The sequence below is a fragment of the Heloderma suspectum genome, chromosome 10, assembly GCF_057233095.1.
Source record: "Heloderma suspectum isolate Gila_16-S chromosome 10, 16-S_ref, whole genome shotgun sequence".
NCBI classification, from domain to species: domain Eukaryota; kingdom Metazoa; phylum Chordata; class Lepidosauria; order Squamata; family Helodermatidae; genus Heloderma; species Heloderma suspectum.
The window spans coordinates 7,043,195-7,067,817 of record NC_139467.1 but is presented as its reverse complement, the minus strand read 5'-3'; the positions used below and the strand labels follow the sequence as shown (position 1 = coordinate 7,067,817).

The window sequence follows — 24,623 nt, the reverse complement described above, 5'->3', positions numbered from 1 at the left end:
CGGGCTGGCAGCTTTATCTGTGGTTGATGTAAGGCTGGGGTGTGGATGGACATTGGCTGATGATGGCAACAGGTAGCAGGAGACAGCTAAGCTGTCAGATGTACAGTTAGGTCTGTATTTTAGGCGGGGGGGGGAGTGGAGGGACGAGAAAGGCAGGTTTACCTGGTGAGTGTAGGTAAGGGCTGGCAAAGTATTAATCTGCTAAGCAGACTATAAGGCCCTGGCCAGAGAAATAATTTTTAGCAGGAGCCATATTATGTTTTAAGGCCCTTAAGGCTAGCTCTGCCTCCTGTGCAATTTCCATGTGAAAAGAGACAAATTACTCTTAACTTCCTCTTCTTCAGCAGCAGCAGCAGACTTGGCAGAGCTTTTTCTTTCATTCATACCCCACTTTTCAGGATAAAAACTTTCCAAGATACTTACAGGACCAGGAAAACACAATAGGTAAGGAACCTAAAGTGAACCTTGGAGAATACAGCATAGAGGCAGTGTGACTTATTCATATAGAAAATCTTGGGAACAAGCAGGTTTTCACAGCAGATCTAAAGATGGCAAGAGAGGGGGGCCTCCCTGGTTTCCCAAATGAGGCATGGGGTGGACAGAACCTTGCCCCTGGGAGCAGCTAAGGTGCATTAAGGGATAGGGGAGAGAGTTTGCCAGTGCTTCTGTTGCTATTCAAGTTGGGACGGAAGGAGTTAAAGAGCTCTTTGCTTACAATCTGACTTGGCTGGAAAAAGTGGCTGAGATGCACAAAAAGGGGATGGGAAGCCCCCAGGGCTGGCTTAAGCACTTTATTTATTAACATTATATACCACTTTATTTGCTAAAAAGCTGTCAAGGCGGTGTACAACAATTTAAAGCAATAAAACCTTAACAATCAAAAAGCAAGAATATTAAAGACAATAAAATATCAAACACTTTAAAACAGTAAAACACTTTAAAACCATAAACAGTGAAAACATTTTAAAAGGAGAGGGGAGAAAAGACAATTCTGCACATATCACAAGGACTAAAAGCCATACTCTTGGGTAAGATTTTGTTAATAGTGCCAAGGTTAGACCAATGCTGTCAACTTCCCAAACCTGGGGAAAACACCTTTCTAATGCAGCCCAGAATAGTCCCTGGCCCTTGGTGTATTGTTGACTCATCCTTGTTATCCCATTATGGTGGTGGTCATGGTGCTTCAGAATCTCTGCCCAGAAACAGTCTCCCAGATTCTCCTCCCAAGAAATCCAGAGTTAGCAGTTGGACAATTTAACAGTGCAAATCCAAAAACGGGATGGAACAAGCCCCCATCTCTTTTGTTGGTGTTGCCAGTGGAGGCTGGTGGCTCCGGTGTCAGTGGGGCAGTGAATTCGCTCCAGGTTTCAGTCTGACTGAAACCTGGAGTTGATTCACTGCCCGACTGACATCGGAGCCACCAGCCTCCACTGGGTGTTTCTCTTCTCCATAAATATGCCTGCTTCGTTCTGAACCAGCCTCAATAGATGTGGCAGAATTGGCAATTTTGGTGAGATGGAGAAAAGTGCAAGAGCTGGCCAGGGGAGAGGTACAGGTGAGTTGAAGGGGGCAGAAGGTTAACCTTTACCATGGACCATTGCTGGCCCTCGCCATGCGGCAAGGTGGTCTCAGTGTGAGTGCCATTAAGGGTGGTATTCTTGTGATTTACAGTTCTGTGTTCTGGGTCCCAGAACTGCAAAGTTCTTCTTTGCAGGAGGCCTCCTTGGTGGATTGGGTCCCATGCTAATGAGTGTTTTTTGCAGAATATCATTTGGATTTTTCTGGCTCAGCCATCCAAATGCTGTGGACTGTAGAGCCATCCACAAACTCCACCCTTGGAATGCTAGAGCCATTTGTAGGCCCTGCTTGTGTTGCTTCAAACCAATGTTCCAGATCCATGGGGGCCAGAAACTTGTTTTTTTTTTTTTTTAAATTGAGTAAAATAAATACTCATTGCTGATTCAAATGCCATGCATACTTCCACCTGAATACGTAGGACAGCCCAAAGTCCATACGATGCGTTTTGCATGTGCTGTGCTGTGCTGTACATGCATTTCGCCGTATGCACCACTTTTATTTGGAAGGGTTCTATGAGTTCCTGATTTCCTTTTCCCCACCCCAACTGAGTTCTTAATTTTTCTTTCTAAGGAAATGATTATGTTGGGTCTCTAGCCTACCAATTTGCTGGAATACCGTCTCTCTAGCACCATGTATGTGTGGGCTGCTTGTCAGAGGCATTCTGCACATGCTCAGAGGTACCTAATCATTTCATGTGTTCCAGCACTGAGCAGCACATAGTGGGGAGGCGGAGAGAGGAAACAGATTCTGGAGCTAAGCCCTGTTTCTTCCCGCCACCCATGTTGCTGTGCCTCCTATCCCAGGAGGGAAGAGAAGAACATTTATTTTACGCTATGTAGGTAAAGACAGCCCTGCAGGGAATTCTGAAGAGATGTCCTACATACAACTCTGTTTTGCTTGTGGTGAGGCAAGGCAGAGCTAGGCAAGTGTTATGTGTGGAAGGATGATGGGAGAAGTGTCTGGATACAAGGTGGTGGCAAGACATTTTAGCAGGGGTTAAGAATCACAGGATGCCTCTTGGTATGTTTATTTATTTATTTATAGCATTTTATCCTATCCTTCAGCAAAAAGGCTCTCAGAGCAGCATATAAAGAAATAAGACAACGTCTTGCAATCTAAAAGTCACAACACAAAAGGTAAGGGGATTGGGAGGGAGGATGAAAAAAGCAAATTCAGGCACTCCTTCTGAGTTGCAAAGTTCAGCAAGTGATGGAGATGGATCTAAATATCTTCAGCATTAAATTGCAAATGAAACATTTAAGATGGAGGCAGCTGTGCTGATCCATATCATCAAATCAGTTCTAGCAGTTTTGATCTTCACCAGGGGCAGGTCTTTTGTCAAGCCAACTCATCTTAATTGCCTATTCAAGACCAAGCCATTCCAAAGCACTTTGCATTACAACAACAGGGATAGTTCACCACAATATATTGTTGCTGGGGGGGGGATCCATCCCCCCCCCTGCCCCCGCTCCCAGCTACTGGGCAGCCACTGTGGCTTGTTTTCCCTCTGTGATGGTGCAAACCCAGTCACTGAGGCTTGCAGCTAAGCTCAGATGGAATCAGGGAAGTCTGACTGAGGGTAGCAGTGACATCAAAAAGTCCCTGTGCCTCGACCCTGTGAGCTCTGGTTTCACTACTCCAATGGGGTTGAGGAGAGAGAAAGAGCCAGGGGCGGCGGGGGGGGGGGGGGAAGCAATGCAAATGCCTTAACCTGCTGGGGTTGGGTCAAGAGAGGGAGAGAGAGGGCAAGCAAATGGGCAGTGGTAACAGTGATGAAGTGGAGGAGGGCCCTCCCAGAGTGGCATCTTACCCATGGGCCACCCCAAGATCTGAAGCTGGAACTGGGTGCCTGTGTTTTGTCCTTTGGGGCCTGCATATGAAACTGACCGCTAATCGCCAAGTGTGTTGGTGTGATGAGGTCTCCGTGTTTCATCCTCCCATCATCTTTAGGAGCGGAATAAGATCCTAAGCTGTACTGAACAATAGTCCCACACCACCAGACAATAAATTCATAGTTTGGGTGGTGGGGGTGGATCCAGATTGTGAGCTTGTGCTTCTGTTGCAGGGGCTTCTTCCTGATTCCCAAGGCTCAGTCATCAATACCTTGTCTCATGGAAAATCCAATTTCAAATAGTGTATTGGTTTCTGAATGCTGATACTGTCTGCTTGCTCCTTGCCTCATCTGCCATCCGTTATATGGAGAGGGAATGACTCATTTCCTGGGTTGCCATCTTTTTTTTAATGCACAATTGCCATGCCGAGCCTCCATTCATTCATTGACTGTCCTATGCCTCCATTCATTCAGAACTGCTTTGCCACCTTCCAGGTGAGATAGAATGAGCATGAACCCATTGGAAGTAGGTTACATGGCTAAGAAATAAGCCACTTGTTCTCTGCTTTATTTTGGTTGGTTAACAAGCCTGATGTCCTAACTGTGACCAGCGGCTGGTTACAACCACAAATTACAAGCTGTGATTGTGTTAGTTTGGTTGGGAGTGATTGTTGGATGAGTGGAGTGTATATGTTCAATGGTTGATCGTATACTTGAATGGGGGGGTGGCTGTTGTGAGTGTGTGGGTATTTTTTTACGGTGGTAAGGATGTACCTAGGAAACTCTGATACAGGGACCCATGGAGAGGGCACCACTATTCCAGTGACTTGGGGCAGAAGGAGATATGGCAGGAGGAGGGGGCTGGGACATCATAGTAGAATGGGTCACAGGCATTTATACACTGTTCCCCTTCTACCCGCCTCCTCTAGCTCTCATGTACCTGGTAGCTCTTCCACTGTGCCCTCCTGTCTTGCGGTGCTGCTATTTAACGCCAGATTGGTCTGCAATAAGACCACACTCATTCATGATTTAATCATGGATGAGAGGACCGACCTGGCATGTATTACTGAGACTTGGGTGGGTGAGCTGGGTGGAGTCAACCTGACTCAGCTCTGCCCACCTGGGTACTCCGTGCAGCACCAACATAGGTTGGAGGGCTGGGGGGAGGGGTTGCTGTGGTTCATAGAATCTCCATGTCTATCACCAGGAGACCACTCCACCTTGGAGCGGGCCTTGAGGGGTTGCACCTGGTGTTGGGCCATAGAGACAGATTGGGGATGCTGCTGGTGCCCACCCTGCTGCCCAGCATCCTCCCTGACTGAGCTGGCAAAGGCAGTCACAAGTGTGGTGTTGGAGGAACCCAGGACAGTGGTTCTGGGTGACTTCAACTTCCATGCTGAGACTGTCTCCAGAGTTCCAGCTCAGGACTTCATGGCCTCCATGACAACCATGGGGCTGTCTCAGTATGTCATCAGCCCAACACATGAAGCAGGGCACACCCTTGATTTGGTTTTTGCTCCAACTTGTGAGATGGGTAGTCTGGAGATTGGGGGGGGCTCCAAGTAAACCCATTGTCATGGTCAGATCATTGCCTGGTGAGATCTGAACTTACGGCATTACTCTCCTCCCACGGGGGACATAATAGTGTTGTTAGTCTTATTAGTCAAGTGCTACAAGACTCTTCTTTGTCACTGGTGCAACAGTTAGGGTGCAATCCTATGCATGTTCAGACAGAAAAAAATCCTACAACTCCCAGCTGGGGAATGCTGGGAGTTGTAAGACTTTTTTCTGTCTAAACATGCATAGGATTGGGTCTTAGTCATTAATCCAACTGATTGTAAACAGTGCAGCCCTAAGCAGAAGAGCACGTTTTGAGACAGTGCAGCTTTTCTCACCCAAGCGATGCTGGAATGTGACAATCTGCATCTTCCGAAACTCCCTTTCCTGCACAACTCTGAAGAGCACAGTAGCCCTGCGTCGCTCCACCTCAGAGCAGTGTGCGTGCATGCATGTGTGTGTGGAAGGTCCTGGACAGAGCTCTCCCTCCACTGAGTTCTCTAGGAGAGCATTTCTGCTTGTGTTTTTGCCCCAAAGACATTCCTGACATGCCCATAAAGCGCGCGCGCGCGTGTGTGTGTGTGTGTGTCCGTGTCCATTTGTGTCAGCAAGTTCCCTACTCTAAGCTATGTGCTTACCCAGGGTTTGCAGGAATGCTTTGAACAGGTGCAGTCTCCAAAAATACTCACCCCCCTCCCCAAGGCCTGTGGTGCTGGTGGACCAGGAAGGATGAGATGGGATAGGCTTGTCCCAGGATGGTGGGGTAAAAAAGAGGGCTGTTCCTTCTGTTTCCAGCACAAAGCCCATCTGGGCAAATTACCCCTCAAATGTTTCCTTCTCTCAAAGGGTCCTGCAGGCCTTTCTCAAGGTCACCGTTGGAGAAGGCCTTTTAGCCTTTTCCAGGACACCCCTTGTCCTGAAAATTGAGCCTTTGAGGGTGCTTCCGCCCCAAGGGGGAGCAGAAAGGAAATGGCTGTTGCCTATCTAATTGCTTTTTCAGAACCATGAATAGCTAACTATTCCTCCCAGAGGAGAACAGTTTCCTATTTTAAGCCATCTGCATGCCCTTAACAAGGAAAGTTATAGAGAGATTGAGTCTGGTGTGTGTGTGTGTTTAAGCCAATAAGATTTTCTTTGCTTGAGGGGTTTTCTTCATGTATGTGAAGCTGGGGATTTTGTGCTAACGGCCCCTTCTCCAAATCACTCTCTTGTTTTTTTAGGAATTATTTTGACCAAGTGTTAAGGTTTTTGCACCTTAACCGTACAATCACATAGTTCTTTTCTCTCACTGCAAGCCCCTACAAGAACACATGGGGACAGATGGGTGGAGGGGGAAGAAACAGAGGAGGAGGGAACCAAGGATGACAACTTACACCAACTGATATCTTAGGGCTGCTTCACACATGCATACTCTTCACTTAATGACTGCAGCATCAAGTGGCAAAATGCACGGCCACAGAGAAGATTAACATGGCCACAAATGCAAGGCTTTTGAATGGATTCGGTTCACACATTCAACTGTGACTCATCCAGGATTGAGAAATGGAGGGGTGTACATGCATATGTGAACTGGATACACACATACATACTCTCTACATACACGCATACTGTACGTGAACTGGATGTGTGAACAGGATGTTTGAACTGGATATTTGGGGACGGTCAGATGTGCCGATCGGACAATGTATATTGTTCACCCCTCTCCAAGACTTGATAAAGGTTGCATGAGTTGGTTTGGACTGTCATGCAACTGGGTGATAAACTGACCCATAGATTTTTCAAGAGCAAATGCAGCCTAACACACTGGACCGGACCAGTGGAGGCTGGTGGCTCTGATGTCAGTGGGGCAGTGAATCTGCTCCAAGTTTCAGTCAGAACTCTAAAGGAGTTCTCCAGGGTGCTTCTACACCTTGGAGTGCTCCTTTAGAGTTCTGACTGGTTCTGACTGAAACCCGGAGCAGATGCACCACCCCATTGACATTGGAGCCACCAGCCTCCACTGGACTGGCTTCTGCTGGACGAGGCGTGATGGGCACTGCAGCAGCTCCCCTTGTGGGTTTGCCTTCTTTTGCCCTAAATTGTCTTTCCCCGCTCAGTTGGCCACACAGCGAATTACTGCTATTCTAGGCTCCTCAAACGGCCGCATTTTTCCCAGACTGCAATTTGGATCACTTCCTTTGTTTGAATCCCTCCCGAGAGCCCAAAATACAGAGATGTCAAACCCTTGCGAGCAAAAGAAGGGTGCTGAGTGGTATGCACTGGTTCTGCATGCTTGCAAGCTTGCTGCATGGGTGCAACAGAATCTGTCAGGCACAGAATGTCAGCGTCTTGAGAATCTCTTTTTAGGACGCATTCCTAGCCCGTGTTGTACGAGTTGAGAGCATGATCCCCACACTTGGAATAGCAGTAGGGGTCGGCAGCTGGAGTCCCCTGTGCCCAAACTGGCGGTTTGAAGGGCCTGCCATTACTAGCCCAAGTTCTCCTTGCCAAAGACAAAACATTTCAGGCGGTCAGCAAAGGAGATGGGGGGGGGAATCAGGAGGGGAGGAAATAGTTATTATAGGGAGGAGACTGGCCAGCAGACAGAGTCAAACTGGGATTTGGCCCACTCTCCTCTCCTGCACCCCCCCAACAAGGGAGTTGTAGAGGTTAGCCTCTCTGCAGGGGCCCCTGGGGCTGGTTTTGGGGAATGCATGCCCCTCCTCTACCCCACCTTATTTCCATCTCTGTGGGTTAGTGGGACTGACCACGTTCCTGCCCCTGGTGGTGAGAGGGGCAGTGGAGTTGCTGATCTCTGTGCAAAGGGAGCATAGCCCTGAACTGATGTGGCGCATTCCTTAGGCAGAAATAGGCCCGCTCAGAAACCTGATCTCCTGGGAGGGATGAGGCCAGAGTGGGCGGTGAGATGGTTTGGGTTGGGAGGCCAGCTCGATGGAATGAAAGAGGTGAGGGGAAGAGAGGCAAGAGAGAGGAAGGGTGCGCTTTGCGGGGTATGGGTAACTGGGAGCAGGGAGGTAATGCCAAAGGAAAGGCATCAGCTTTCCCCATCCACTGCAGAGTGGGTAGCATTTTATTTGTGTCTGTTGTTGTGCTTGCCTTTCCAACAGCCCTGTGACATGGATCACTGTTGTTTCCATTGTACAGATGGGGAACTGAGGCTGAGACGTACTCAAGGCCAAACAGTGGAGTCCATGGTGTAGGGCTTTGGCGCTACGCCTCCTAAGTCAAACAGAGGATTTGTACTCACTTTCCCACTCTCCCTCTCTTTTGTTAACCTTTTCCAGCTTTTTATATATATATAATGCATATCAGTTCATATCCAGGCTTGATTTAAGTGGGAATAGCGATTTGCCAGCTCATTAGCTAAATGAAACATAAACATTGCGTATTATCTTCTTGAGCTGAATCTTGCTTATTAATAAAACTCACTATTGAAACCAAAATCTCAGGAGAGGCTGACAATCCTTGGATCTTTCTGAAGAATGTTATAAGCTGACAGTTCCTAAACCTTGCACAAGTGCTCTTGCTTTCGCTTCCAGGGACTATTGCAGTAATTCCCAGACTGTGGGCTGGGGCACCTAGTGTGCCTTGATAATTTTTTTTTTTTTAATGAAAAGCTTGTATATACCTTGAAGGATCTGCTTGTATAGGAATCTGTACCCTGCATGATTTCCTGCTGACTTTGCTTTCCTTCAGTTAGTCTTTGCTCAGGGCTGGGCAGGTAATCCTACCACATCTCAGCCTCAGGCATGGTTGGGTCAAAGATGCAGCAGAGCTGCCTGCCCTCAGAAGAGCTTGTCTGTTGCGTCTCTGCATGAGTTGCCATGTTGGGCTTGGTCAATGAGAAGGCATGCTGGCTTTAGGGCTGGTTCTAAGTTGGGGGGGGCTTGGCAAAGTGCCTTCTAGTGGCCCCCTACCTAGTTTGGTGGGGTAGTGGGCTTACCTGGAAGTCGTTGCGCTAGTGCTCTAATGAGTGCCAGATAATTGGGTCAGGAAGCTGTTATTTTAATTTCCCACAGTGCCTCTGACATAGTGTTGCTCTGGGGCATTGTTGGAAATTAAAAGGATACATCTCCTGAAAAGAAATGCGCAAGTAGGGGAATGTCAAGGCAGATGTCAGCTGTGTTCTCTGCCAGGGTGCAGGGTCCCCAGCAGCTTCCTAGAATCATAGAATAGTAAGGTTGGAAGGAGCCTACAAGGCCATCGAATCCAACCCCCTGCTCAATGCACACCACAGCATCCTGAGGATGCTGTGTGGTGATGGCATGTCTGGGCTTCATTGGGGATGGGTACTGTTCATTCTTATGCATGCTAAAAGTTAATCCTTTGGGGTGGAAAAGTAAAGCATGCTTCTAGTTTTGATTCAGGGTGGAAAAGGAGTTGCCTCAGCTGTGAATACATTAGGAAAAACTGGGCTCGTGGTTGTCTTTTAGTGTCTGGTATATACCTTTATGGGGCCGCGGTGGCTTAGTGGTTAAGACGCTGAACTGCAGACTGGAAGGTCGGCAGGTCAGCAGTTCGAGACCCGAGTGCTGCGTGACGGAGTGAGCTCCCGTCTTCAGTTCCAGCTTCTGCCAACCTAGCAGTTCGAAAGCAAGAAATTGCAAGTAGATAAATAGGTACCGCCTCGGTGGGAAAGGTAACAGCGTTCCGTGCACCTCGGTGTTCAGTCATGCCAGCCACATGACCACAGAAGCGTCTTCGGACAGCGCTGGCTCTTCGGCTTAGAAACGGGGATGAGCACTGCACCCTAGAGTCGGACACGACTGGTTGGGGACACCTTTACCTTTACCTTTTTATATACCTTTATTCCAGGGACTCCAACTCCCATCATCCCTGACTATTGGCCATGCTAACGGGCTGATGGGAGTTGGAGACCAACAGTATCTGGAGGGCTGCAGTTCCCTGCCCTGTTTATACTCTCTTCTGACAGAGGAGAGGCCACATCCGATCCATCCCAAACCCTATGTCAGGAGTGCTTCTGAGCACAGGGAGTGGGAGAGTAGTTCAGATTCTGAAGAAGAACTGCCAGACATGGGGGAGGTATGTTCCCAGGCAGTTCCTCAGGTTTCAAAGGTCTAGGTCCCTCTCCCTCAGCGCCCCCCCCCCCCCGTGAGAGACAGCAAACAGGGAGAGGCGGGGTTTGGGGAATCTGAATTAATAGATGCAAGGTGCAGACTCAGATCCAAGAGGGAGATGGCCTGGGTGGAACATAGAAGGTCTACCAGATGGGCCCTGTGTGCTTAGAAGCCTCACAAGAGAGTGAGAGAGAGCGCTCCTCCCACCCCTTAAGTTAGGCTAGTGAGACCGACTTTCTTTTGAACCCCCTGAAGGCATTTCCTTGTAGACTGAGAGTCACTGAGAATTTGCATCTGTATGACCCTTTGAGGTAATGGACTAAAAGCCCTAGATTGAAGCCTCTTGTCTGTGTTTGATTTGGCGTTTGAAGTTCAGTGGGGGCAAAAGGAATCCTGACACCCTGGTTCACGCATGTGTATTTCAACACTGATCACTGCAGCATCAAGGAACGACTTTCCTGGGTGAGTAAGTGACACATTCCAACTAACACCACTGATGGAACTTGCATAATCATTCAGTGCCATCTCGAGCACGGTTCCTCAATGGGGTCAGTTTGCACATTCAGCTGTGGGTCATCAAACGATGTCCATGGGTGTGCAGGGATTCTGTTTCCCTAGTGGAGCCTTCAGAAACTTGGTGCCCAGCTGGCTACATACAAGGGGTGCATGAGGAATCCAGGAAGAACATAGGGCTGCCTCATACCAAGTCACACCACTGGGCCATGTTGCCCAGTACAGGCTACTTTGAAAGGCAGCAGTCTCCAAGGCCTCAGGCAATTTCCCTTATCCTTGCTAACTGTGATCACAGGAAGCTGCCTTATACTGAGTCAGGCCCTTGGTCCATCTAGCCCAGTAATGTTGACACTGACTGGCAGCAGCAGCTCTCCAGGGTTTCAGGCAGGTTTCTTTCCTAGCCCTACCTAGTCCTGTTAAATCTTTTGTATATGTCAGAAGAAAAAGCAGTGAATTCAGGCTGGTCGTATAGCCCAGACTTTTCTCTATTAGAATTGTTTCCTTCCAGTATCTTTTAGTATTTTAATATTGTAAATGGCCTTGAGTGCCTTGACAGAAAGCCCGTATATAAATGCAAACAAAAAATAATTTGATCTCCATCCTCCTCTTGTTTTCCCTTTGGTCCAAACTCAACAGCTTCAGGTGCAGGGGAAGGAAGGAGGGAACATAGGAACACAGGAAGCTGCCTTATAACAAGTCAAAAGGGTTTCAGGCAGGATTTTCCTAGCCTTACCTGGAGGAGCTGGGGCTTGGAACTGGGACCGTCTACTTACAAAGGAGGTGTTCTACCACTGAGCCATGGCCCCTTTCAAATGACGATGCCAAGGGTTCAACTTTTGGGACCTTCTGCCTACAGAATTTCTTTGTTGTCTCTTGGGGAATACCAGATTTGGCTAAATTTCCTTTGCTACATTGGAGGAAGAGGATTTTACATCACCTGAAGCTGGGACTTTATTCTCTGAGGGTTCATCCCTTCCAACTACTGGGTAAAGCTACCCAGTTTGGCTTCCATTGATTTTGTTTGGTCCTATCTAGTACAGTACCTAAAATTACCTCCAGCTTGGTTAATAGAAGACTGCCTAGTTTCTCTCTGTGATCCAGTGGTCAAAGCATACAACATTTTCCCCTTTCCGGTTCCCAGCAGTCCTAGGGGCAGCGGCAGGTCCAACCATCACATGACCTGCGCTGCCTAATTTGAATGTCTCCAGACCTTTCCCTTTCATCTTGGGATTCTAGCCATGCAGTCACTCTTTCACCACCATGTCACATTTCCCCCCGACACCTGTTTCCTCCCCGCCCCCCCCCATCTTTTTGTGACAGCTTTCCTGATGAAGATATCTGGAGACCTCAAAAGCTTGCACAATTTTTATGATCTTTTGATTGACCTAATAAAGGTATTGCACTACTATGAATTTTGGAATTCCACCTGCAGAGTATGTGCAATGAGTAACAGCCCCTCCCCAAATTCCTCTCCCACCTTCCTGAATAGCGTTTTTAATAGGTATCCTTTTCCTTCCTGCCTTAAATGTCTGTATAAATTAATGTGCTTGGGAGGAGCAGACAAGGAGCATATGTATATTCATTGCCAATTCTACCTTCCCAAGCATGTTTAGGCTTGGCAAGTGATTCTTGCTTTTAAATGGCTTGCCTCCTTCCCAGAGGCAGCTGCATTACAAGGCCAGCCAAAGGATCCCTGTTTTAAACTGTTGTCTCTTCCCCAGAGCCAGCTGCAATCCTTTTGATCCTCACTCACCAACTGGTCTGGAATCAGTGGAATGAGAAGAATGGAGAAACTTATATTTCAACACCCACAGCTACCATCAAGTCCCAGACCATTTCTTTTCCTCTTTCTTCTCCATCTCTCTCTCTCAATCTCTGCGCCGTTAGCTTGTAAGAAGGTTCATTAGCATGTAGACAGGTTGTGGTGGAGGAGGGCAGCTGTTCTTTCTGTTCAGGCTTTCATCTGAGTTGATTGTCTGGTTCCCCATTTTGTGAAGCCCCCAGAAAAGATTCCTTATAATTTGTGCCTTTCTCCTCCCAAAGAGATGGGGATGGAAGAGGGTTGTGGGGGCACACACATACATTCCAGCTTCCGATGTACACCTCTTGGCTTATTTAGCCTGCTGTTATTGAAGAAGGGAGGAGGTGGGAAATCAGTGGGACAAAGGGAGGGGGAAAGCAAAGGGTTTGGGGGAGGCTGGTCTACCTAAAGCTATAAGAGCAGTTTCATTTCTGCAGTTGAGATTTCTGAAGATATGGGATGGATAAACATACTAAGACAGGATATATAATATAATTTCTGTACTTAAGGTTTCTGAAGATACAGGATAGATAAATATATTAAGAATATATAATAAAAATAGCATTTCTATATTGCTTTTTTAGTATTCCTTTGAGCCCTTCATAGACATGGTCTGTTGTAATACTTTACAGCTACCTTCCCCAACTTGGCACCCTCCAGATGTGTTGGACTACAACTTCCCTCATCCCCAGACAATGTCATGCTGGCCAATGGGAGTTGTAGTCCAACACATCTGGAGAATCCCAGGTTGGGGAACACTGCTTTACAACAACCTGTTAGGGTCAGTATTATTTCCTCCATATTGCAAATAGGGGAAGACTAAAGCTGAGAGAGATTGGGGCTTGTCTAATGCCTCTAGTCAGTTTGTGACTGAGCTGAGACTTGAACTATGTATTTATTGTATTTATTTATGTATTTCATTTCTATAATGCCCAATAGCTGACGCTCTCTGGGCCGTTCAAAAAAATTAAAACCACAGAGTGCAGCACAAAACAATATAAAAAACTAGGAATTTTCTGTCTTGCCCTGTTAGGAATGCAGACTTAGGCTGGTGATCAATTCCATCACAGATGAAAATGTGTTCCCATAATCCACGCAACTGAGGTCAGGTGAAGACTCTATTACCTAGGGAAGCATTCCACCTGTGCAAGGAGGCAAAGGCCTGCTGGTCCCCCTACTTGTTACTGAGTCCTTGAGACAGAATCCAGAAATACAGGCTCCCTGCCTCATCCACCCTTGAATCAATATACCCCTTTTTAATGTGTTTTAAAGATACACGGCCTGGCCTGTTTTGTGAGGGTCAGGGACGAGAAATACAAATGAACTCTTACAGAAAATAAAAGCAAGCTCTTAGAACAGGGGTGAGCAAGATGTTTTGGCCTACAACTCCCATGATCCCTCATATTGGCTAGGGCTGGTGGGAGTCGTAGGCCAAAACTTCTGGAGGGCCACAAGTTGCCCACCCCTGTGAGTTGAATCTCAAAGTCCTAGCTCCTGTTTACCCTTGCCCTAGCCATTAGCTCCTACTTCCCTCCTTTTTTTTCCCTAGGATGGAATGGAACCCAGGTATCCTGGATCCCCAGCCCAATTCTTGACCTGTTCTCCCAGTGTCATTGTCAGTCCTTGCCAAGAAGCAGCTGACAGGCAGGTCATGGATACTGTCCTCTGTTTCCCAGATGATTTCTGAGTCACTCTCCCCACATTTGGCTGTGTTCCAAGGCCCCCCCCACTGTCTTTCATCTTTGTTCTTTGGCCAATGCACCCTTTCTCCTATTAATTTCCGGCACTGGTGCTGCTCCGTCATGCTTCCGTGCCCTTGATCAATGGCGGCTGCAGAAAATGACAGGCTATGGTGCTATCAAGCCTGCAGATCTGTGCTTCTCATTACTCCATTATCCTCTTTCGCTAATTCGGGATATTTAGCAACCAAAATGTGTTACAGTCCTGTATCTCCAGTAGGAGCGCTTTCTGAAACAAATTTTTAAAAAACAGCTCCAGGGAGCAGAGACACAAACCTTACTGGAAAACACATCCTCTAAAAGGAGCATTATTTTATTTCTGATGTGTGAAGTTTGACATTAGTTGCCCAGTGGTGATGAAGGGAAAGGTACTCTGCATATGCTGAGAGGTATTTTCTCCTTCACGCGATAGGTTTTGGAACTGAGCACTGTCACAAAGTAAGCCATAACCACATCTCTTCTTTCATTGTACTCACAAATTCCCAATGTGGTAAATATCTAAAATTAAAGGTGGAAGTGTGACATTTTGAGTTTTGGCCTGAGTTAATATTTGAACCCAGTTCTCCCTAATCCAGGATAGGCATATATTGCCACCTTTTAATAGACCATCTCTATGCTTTTAACAACTATATAACAAACAGAAATCAACAGGTGCAGCTTTTCTCATCGTCATGCCCATGTCAGGGAAAAGCTTCACCTGTTGATTTTCTGCTTCTCATGCGGCCTTTAAAGACACAGAGTCTCTGCCCACAAATATGTTGGCAGCTCCAGTGGCATCTGTTTCTGTATTGTGCAGAAGTCAGGCCTTGCTAGAGTTACCATCCAGACTGCCAGCAGCCTGATGTACAGAAGTATAGGAGGTGAAGTGTTTCCTGGCATGGAGATATTTTGGAGAGAGCTTACCTGTTGGATTTCTATGACTGGCCGCTTTGTAAGGCACAGGAACAAGGCGCAGTTGTAGGCATGGCAACTACTCGCCTTGCTATTGTGGGAAAAATTTTAAGAGAGTGATAGCCCTGAACCTAAGGAGAGCATTAAGATGGTGCTACATTTTAGAGAAACGACCGTATCCGATCATGGCATTGTCTTCATAATATAAATAAAAGCTTTCCCCATTCCAGTGTAATTAAAGTGTGCCAGTTCTCCAGGTCTGGGGTAATGGGTTATAGGACAGGGAAGGTGAGCTAAGGCTAAGTATGTGCAACTGAGGGAACATGGATTAAACTGAGATTGTGTGTCCAAGCACATTCATATATACAGTTTCAGGCCTCAACGTGTTTCACATATTGGGAAAACAGTGGGTCATAAAATGAAATTGTAAGGCCAGTCTCCAGTATTTTGGCCTCTGGGGCAGAAAATTCAATAGCCCCCCCCCCCCCCCCGTATAGTAATCTGAATAACTGAAAAATTGTGCCTTTCAATGGGACCCAAAATGGCTGCCTCACTCGGCTTCATTGTGGGGTTGGAGGAAAAATGAGGCTCAGGCTTGTGTAACTCTTACTGCGAGGGTGGGTTGAAGTGAGTGAACAAACCTTAGCTGGAGAGGTGGGCAGGTATACACAGGAAAGTGCTGAATAAATCATTATTATTAATAATAAAATGGTTTCTGGCCTTTCCATCTTTTTAGCCCACTATGCTCCGCACAAAGCAGCCTTTTAAAACACAGAATGAGAGTGGAAGCCAGAAACTCCCCCCCCCCCCTTTAATATACTGACTGAAAATTCCCAAGAAAATTGCAGGGCAGAGCTCTGGGGGGAAACTAGTTATATTCCCTCCATTTCTAAAGTTGAGGGGGATGCATCCCCCTGCCTCTTTATCCCCTTAATTCTGTCCATGTGATTAGCTGTCCATAGGTAGCCGTGATTTCAGAGCATTGACACACTGGGCCAAAGGAGGGATATTAGACTCCATGGAGAGGGGCTGGAGGGAATGGTTCTCCACAGTTCTTTAGGAGGCCTCAATATTTGTTTATTTGTTTGTTTGTTTCAAAACATTTCTATGCCGCTTTTCATTAAAAAAAAATCTCAGAGTAGTTCTCAAGATAAAATCATAATAACTGAATATCATTTATTACTGTTTATTAATAAAACAATAAAATATCCAGGGGTAGCTGGCAATGCTAAGGGTGATTGAAATGCCTGGGCAAACAAACATATCTTAAGTTGTCAGCAGAAAAACTCCACACTCGGAGGCTGCCTGATCTCAGTGGGGAGATCATTCTACATGGCGGGTGCCACAATAGAGAAGGCCCTCCCTCATATTGAAATTAACATCAGTAGGCCGTGGTACGGTAAGCAAGGCCTCTCCCTCAGAACATAGAGACCAGGGCAGCCTATATGAGGAAAGGAGGTCTCTCAGAAAACCTGGTCCTGAACTATTTAGGGCAGGTGTGGGCAACTTGTGGCCCTCCAGATGTTTTGGCCTACAACTCCCATGATACCTCAGCATTGGCTCTGCTGGCTGCAGCTGATGGAAGTTGTAGGCCAAAAGTTCTGGAGGGCTACATGTTGCCCACCCCCGGTTTAAGGCCTTAAAAACCAGCAGTAATACCTTGAACATGGCTCAGAAGCTAATTGGCAGCCGGCGCAGACCTTTCAGCAAAGGAATCATATGCATATGGTAGGAAGCTCCACTGAGCAATCTAGTCGCCATATTCTGTGCTAGCTGCAGGTTCTGAACCAATCTCAAAGGCAGCCTCACATAAAGCCCATTACAATACTCCGATCTTGAGGCTACCCATGCATGTATTACTGTGGCCAGGCTATCCCTGGTCCAGGAACGGTCCTAGCTGTCATACCGGCTTAAGCTGGTAATAGGTGCTCTTTGCCACTCAGGCCACTTGGGCCTAAGTGACAGAGATGATTCAAGAACACCTCCAGACTACATACCTTGTGTTGGTTAATCATTAGATCAGTTATCTGTAGCTTTAGTTGATTAATTTGAAAAGGACATTTGAATTGGTGGGGCTTGGTGTTAGGGGCCTATGCGTTTACCTTTTAAGCTGTTTTGGTTTCGGTGTGTGACTGTGAAAGAAAAGGCAAAGAAAATATTTAAAATAGCACCTCCAGCTAACAATGAACAGTAGCTTCTGCTTATGAAATTGTAAATTATCCTGCACTCCTTTGAGATAATTCCTTCAGTATCTCAAAAAGGCATCTATACTGTGATTTTGGTCATATGCCCATTTATTTAAAATTGATTTAATTGGTTATATGGTTGAGTAATCCACCAAAAACTCTTCTGTTGGTTGGCAGCCCTACTCTTTAGATCAGCATTAATAGATTGCCCAGCTGATCACCCTACCTGCTAACCTGTTGCCGTGAGCTATTCGTCTTTTACATCAGCTGCTTGGACAGTCTGGTAGTCCCCTAAACCTGAATGCCATTTTCCCTCCTTAGGATAGTGCACATATGTGTGCATGCCGTATCAGAAAAGAAATATGGCATCCAGGCCAAAGGAACCCAGGGAGCTACTTTATACCAGGTCAGACTGTCTGTCTAGTCCAGTTTTGTCTTCTCTGACTGGCACAGTTCTGCAGGGTTTCAGGCAGAGAAGACTGCTGCTACCTGACCACTTTAACTGATGACGCCAGGGACTGAAACAGACCTTCTGTATGCAAAGCATATGCGCTCTCACTGAGCTATGGTCTTGGGAGAGGAAGTGGGTAGATTCAGTCTTGGGTGACATGGATAGATTCAGCAGGCCCATAGGTTGTGAAGTGAAGAACAGGGCTTTATTTTGGAGCAACACGTCCACAGGAATGCAGTAGCTTTGGTTACATCATCACACAAAAGCTGCTCAGGCACGGTCCCCAGTGTCCCCTAAGATGGTTCAGCTGTCACTGAGTTGTCAAGGAACAGGTCACCAGCTGCCCTACACTGGGGAGAACTGGGATTCTATTTACACAAGAGTCTTTTTTCCACCAAGATTTCTAACCAAGGAGGTCAGAGTTTTTATTGTTCCATAGATAATGTTCTTATGTATTTATATATTGCATTTATATACTGCCCAATAGCTAAAGCTCTCTGGGAGGTTTACAAAACAAAGGTTAAACCACATAAATATTTTAAAAATGCATAGTCTAAAAGAAATTATAACAGCCACAGAATAAAATGAATACCAGAGGGCAGCAACAGTAAAAGGATCTAAGAAGCTCTAACACATTTTAAAACCTGAAAGACTAAAAAGCCTATGAGAATAAGATAAGCTCCCCTGAAAAGATCACAGTGTAGGTGCCCAGTGAGTCTCTCCAGGAAGGGCCAGGGTGCCATCACTGAAAAGGCCTAGTAGTCATATAAATTATTTCCCCACACTGCACCTGAGGAGGTACAGCTGTGGGAAAAATAAAGCCATTAAAAAATATAAAGCTGTGTTATTCCATAGTTGTCTCTCTCCTTCACTACATGGGGTCTTATTTATAAGAACATGGGGTGAATTACAGGGATTTCTGACCTCCTTGTTAAAATGTGTAAACTCATCCTCAGAAGCTTCTGATATACACCACTTAGCCCCAAAGCATAACTTCCTCTAGTACTGGGATAACCATCTGTATTTAATGTGAAAAAGGATGTGGTGGTAAAGAGGCCTCTAGAACTGAATGGCTAAGCTACTGTGATGTCACAGAAGGGTATGGGAGGAAGCAGGCCAAGGAAAGCTAGGGCAGGGTTCGGAGTGGTTCTGAGGAACAAAGGGAAGAAGAGATGTCTAAGAGAAGAAGAAAAACAGGGAAGGTGAAGAGGCAAGGCATCTATGGCAAATGTCTTCACATCTAGGATATTCTGTCATAGACTAACAGCTGGACTAGGCAATCCAACAGACCTGGCTTTTGAGATGTGCAATTCTGAGATACCCCTTTCTCCTTCAGGATGATGAGGTCGTCCTTCAGTGTTCAGCCACGATCTTAAAGGAACAGCTGAAGTTATGTCTGGCTGCCGAAGGCTTCGGAAACCGGCTATGTTTTCTGGAACCTACCTCCAATGCTCAGGTACATTCTGAGGAAAGTGGGGCTGGGAAGGATATATCATCGCTTATCTCCTGGGTGGAATGGCCAAATCTAACCAGAGTTTATTGAGGCATTGGAGGTTACAGAGTTGCAAAGTGGGCCATAAAACTGACCCTATTCCTGGGAAGAAAGAAAAAGGTGTTGGGTCATTCCTTGTGACTGGCTGGTAATTCACCAGAAGAGGGAAAGCAAATCTTAACATACATTATTTGTAACTGACTGTTAATTGTATTAGTTAATTATAAGCTTGTTGTACTATGCACAATAATTGAATAAAACAAAGAGAGCCAATGTGATATCCTGGGTAGAGTGTTGGACTGGGACTTGGGAGATCCGGTTTCTTGTCTGCACTCAGACATGAAGCTTTGGGCCAGTCACTGACTCTCAGCCTAACCTGCCTCACAGGGTTGTTGTGAGGATAAAATGGAGAGGAGGCGGATCATGTAAGCCACCTTGGGTTCCTTGCAAGAGGAAAAAAGGTGGGATATAAATGCAGTAATAATAATAATAATAATAATAATTAATAATATGGTTTTTAAAAAAAGACTGTGTCAAGGGTAAAGGTGAGACTTGACTATTCATCCAAAACTCTGTCCAATATTGCATTTGGCAACCTCATCGAGGATGTGTTTGCATCTATTTTCTCAAACAGCAGTTCTTTACTCCAGCCAGGGCTAGTGTCAAGGGTAGGCATGGTTGGGCACCCGCCAAGGGAGCACATTCCAGCAGGGCCCCACTGGCAAGAGCTCCTGGACTTGTTCCTCCATTTCACCATCTGCCTCTCACTCTGGCCCTGATAACAGTAATGGTGAGAAGGAGCAGTAGATGCCACTGCCTCCTTACTCACTGCCTCTCTGCCTTTCAAGCAAGTAAGTAGTAGCAATGAGGAGGAAGAGAATGAGGAGGAATAGCACGTAGTGACAATGGTGAGGAGAAGGTAGACTCACTGAAGGAGGAGGCCCATTGAGGCTATGTTGCACAAGGGCCCTCAAAAACCTGGAGCCAGCACTGACTCCAGCAGTAAAGTACTTAACTTCTGTATTATCTCCACCACCAGTGCAGATGTCAGGGTTGGATCTGAGCCCATAGAGTCTCAAAGCAGCTCTGATTCTGAGGAAGAGACACAATCCGTGGGAGAGGAATCTGCTCGTTTTTCAGATGAGCAGCTGGAGGGAGAGCCCCCCCCCCACTCACATTCCTGGGAGCGACAGTGACCCTGGCATGGAGAGGGAGGGACATCTTGAGCTTCTAGAAGTGAGGCGCAGGCGCAGAGACAAGCAAGAGGTTGCAGGTGCTGAGAGGAGGTGCTCAGCCGTTTGGCATGATGACAACAGCTGCGCCCCGATGCCCCACGGGAAAGGGGGGGAGTCTCCCCTCCTACTCCTTAAGTTCAGAGAGTTGCCGTGCTTTTCTCCAAACAGAGGCCAACTGATCTTCCTAACGCTTAGAATCCCTGGTAGGCTGCTCCTTTGAGTTCTCCACTTAATCTCAGGCAATTAGCATCTGTAAGCGTCATTAGGTTGAATGGAAATAAAGCCTTAGAAAAGAGCCCTTTTGTCTGCATGTTGATTCTGGCTATTTGAGGATTTCAGAAGGCAGCAGGGGCGCTCCTGACAGCAGCATGGAGTTAACTATCCTTCTTCACTTTGGCGTGCCCACCAAATTCCACATATTAATCATGCACTGTGCAATGGGGCTTTGTGTGAACATACTGCTGTGCCTTGTCTGCTGTGTCCTGCCGTGTCTAGGATTTTTGTAAAACTTCTCCAATTAAAACCCCCCTCAAAACTTGTTTTCTCTCCACACACAGAAAGTCCCTCCAGATCTAGCTGTATGTTGCTTCAGCCTGGAACAGTCCTTGTCCGTACGAGCCCTGCAGGAGATGCTGGCCAACACCGTGGAGGTGGGCTCCGACGTAAGAACCACAAACTTTCCTTCCTTTTGAGGCAGCATGGTGGGAGAGGGTGTTTAGGCGGGCATCTGGTAAAGCCTCTCTGAGATGAGCCCACTGGATGGGCATGCACATGTGTGGGTGTCTAAGTCAGGGGCTGCAACACATGGGCCATCTGGATCCCCCGCGGCCTCCATGGGTGCCAGATTCCCAGTGATTTTCCTGGGAAACCAAGGTTGGAGGGGGCACATGCCTTGTTTCCTGGCAGAATTGTACTCCCCCAAATAGCTGTTTGGTGGGCTGGCACGGAGTGCAATTCTCAGAGAAACAGGCCATGCAGGCCGTTTCCCAGCAGAAGCTTCCCACTTCTGATGGGGGAGGGATGCAGCCCATGGTGGGTTCCAGAGGTGCAGTGTGGACCCCCAACCCACCAAAGTTGTCCACCCCTGGGTATGTGTTTCTCATGGGCCAGGTGTCAGGATGAGCAGGTGGGTGTATCCTTCACACATCTTAATGTCACACCTGGCCTGGAAGCCATGTATGTGCATAGAATTGCAGGTCCTATGTTGGATTGGGCAGGGGAAGAATGACGTTGGAGTGTAGAGAGTGGAGCTTGATGGCTAGAGATGGCAGTCACTTTTTATTGATAGAAGTTGCTTCCACACTATCCCTCTTCTTTGAAATCACCATCCTTTTTTCACTCACAGTGGAAAATCCAGATGACGTTGCTACAAATTGTTTCATTCCAGTGTTTTCTGTGTTGTTCTCCAGTGTTCTTTCAGATCTGATTTGTGGTGATTTTGTTTGCAATAAAATGCAACTGCTGCATCAGTCTGTCTGGTGTGGACTAATAAAACACTAGGCAGGCTTTTCAGGGCTAGTGTGCCTTTAATTAGTAGCTTGCTCTTGTGGTTTTTCAGTATGGCTGGGGGATTAGTGATGAATTGCCCCTTAATTAGTCAGCTTGTGTTTCCTGCCAGACTTACTAGTTTACTTTCATACTAGTTTTCTTTCATAGTTTTCTTTCTTTTATAGCAAAACAGCATTATTTCACTATAAAAGAAAGAAAATGAAAAGAAACCAGTAATTAAAGACCTCTACCCAGAACAAAGGCTGATTAAGGGGCAATTCATCACTAATCCCACAGCAATAAAACAGCCAGAACCTGCTTTTAATTAACATTACAGGTGACCTTTGCTGGATGGCATTTATGTGAGTAAATATTATAGAAGGATAATGGGGAAAGGCATTGCTAGCTATGGGTAAGAACATTGCTGGATTATACAGCTCTGAATGCAACCTCTGATTTAATTCCACTTCTAGCTGACGGTGGAAAAGCAGTGCCTCAGCAATACTAAAGGGCTCTAGTGTGGAACCAACCAGGTACCAGCTTTTTAGCGCCCTGCTCCTGTTGCTTTGACAGCTACCCAACAGGCAGGAATCAACAGGGGAAGCTTTCCACAGCATTTCATACCTGTGCTGCAGAAGCTTCACCTGCTGCATTTAATTTCTATCTGTTATGCAGTTGTTAAAGGTAAAGACCTTTTGTCCACTAAGACAATGACGACGACGACAAACACACCACAAAACCCCAAGACAACAACCCCTAGATAACTTCCCTACCACGAGGTCTGATCTGGTGTGCCACCTCCTGGTTCACCTCAGTGGCCTCCATTTGGTTTTGAAAATTTCCTGGGCATGTTCTTCAAGGGTGTGCTAAGAAGATTCCTCCATGTCTGGGGGTGCATAGGGATGGGGTGAGAGCCAGCCTAGATGACCTGAGGGAGGTAAGAGTGTGTGGGTGGGATGGGGGCTGTGTTTTAGGGATGCTGACTGGGACAGCCAGAGACTCCCAGGTATCCTACTGTCCCCATTCACATATGGTCAAGAATGGTTCATCTTTTCTTCCTCTTCTTTCCTTTGGCTTCTCAATTCTGCCGGCTGACCCTCTAGGGTGTTGACTTGGACAAGTGGGTAGGTGCTGTCTTCACTGCCGTGATCCCACCCATGCCCTTCCTTTCTAAATGCCTTCTCTCCCTTCTCCCTGGCCTGTTTTGGTGTGCACATCCATCTCCTCTCCTTCTCCTGGGGGTTCCCACCTCCCCAACTTTAGCCAGAGGCAGATACATGTGGCAGGGTTAGAGAAGCTGGCAGATCTGTGATGGGGGTGGGAAGTGCACAGCCCCCTGAATTCTACTTCCTAGCTCTCCCTTGGGGCCACAGAACAACTCTCAGGACCAAAGCTGTTCCCATTTTCACCCCATATAAGAAACTTACAGCTGATGGTTGTTCACCCCCAAGTTGGGGCTGTATCCCGTGTTAGTCTTACTTGGAGCAAGCCTATCTATCTATCTATCTATCTATCTATCTATCTATCTATCTATCATTCACATTTCTATACTGCCCAATAGCCGAAGCTGTGTTGAAAGGAATGGGACTTAGTCATTACCAATTTTACAGAACAGAATTGTCATCTTCTTTTGGTAGTTTGGTTCCTGAGGCCTTGGACCAGAAAGGGTTTCTTGCGTGAACATTCTACTTCAGGGGTCTCTAATCCACTAAATTCCCTTTCCATGGAATCATGGTATATGTTATTGTTTTTGTGCCCCTTCCTGTTCAAGTAGCCTAGGAGCAACAGCGGCATTTTATCAGCAAGTGAAGCCTCCTTTTATGAAATAACTTTTTTTCCTTCCCATTGAGAGGGATCTGTTGTATTTCAATTCCAAATAGAGTGGTGTACAGTCTTGTGAAAGGTTTGACTGCAAGTTTTAGGGATTGCCCTCTGGAATGGAGGTTAATGGGAGGTAAAGTGGATCTCCATCTTTCCTCCCTTGATTGAAACTAGGTGGAACCCCCTTTCCCCTGTAAATAATCTTCCTCTCCTTCCCTCTGTCTGTCCCTCAGACTCCTTGTTCCTCACTCCATTTCTCCAGCACACCTCCTTTCTCCATCCTTGGCTGTGGTTTCCCATTCCTCAATCCGGAACATCCTCTGCTTCTTCTTACTTCATTGCATGGTTTCTACAGGTGGAGAGCCCCTCCCATACTAGAGCATATGTTACAAGCTGATGGTAGAGTTCAGCATGATGAAACTCACATGGTCTTTTGCACTGTGAGATGGAGCAGTTGTTGGTGGGGGCGTGTTTGATCAAGGGATCCTGAAAGTCAAGAGGGATCCACTGTAGGTACTGGGCATACTCTCCATCTCACCCTGCCACAGTGCCTTGTGTTTTGTCTCCTTTTGCTCTCCGAAATGTTGGCTGTGCCCCCAACTGTTGGGTCACTGCTTGGGAAATGGTATTAATTTCCATGATGGTTTGTAGTATTCCTTCTAAGGCCAACTATTGTAATGATTATGGAATGCAGCCTGCCTGACAGTGATCATATCTATGCCACCCCCCACAGGGGATTATGGGAAGAATGCCCATGAAGTGTTGGCCGTAAGCAACCTACACTGGTCATGCTTACCAATGGAGCATGTTCTCTAACTACTATATTGGGACAAAAGGATAACTTCTGGTACATTGCCTTGAGCTCTGTGGAGGAAAGGCAGTTCACAAATGTGGCAGATAAATTAATTAACAGGAAATTAGGTCCATCTAGTTCTGGGGTTGTATATACGGTCCAAACAAAA

General features: G+C 46.7%; 1 protein-coding gene across 1 annotated transcript in view; it reads left to right on the top strand.

The window, feature by feature from the left end:
* Nucleotides 1-24,623, top strand: part of RYR1 (ryanodine receptor 1) — a 173,182-nt gene that overhangs the window by 2,847 nt on the left and 145,712 nt on the right. Inside the window, exons 2-4 of the mRNA XM_084814879.1 lie at nt 18,962-19,081; nt 20,910-21,014; nt 22,944-22,964. Of these exons, the coding sequence (XP_084671005.1) occupies nt 18,962-19,081; nt 20,910-21,014; nt 22,944-22,964 (246 nt within the window). The remainder of the gene's footprint in view (nt 1-18,961; nt 19,082-20,909; nt 21,015-22,943; nt 22,965-24,623) is intronic.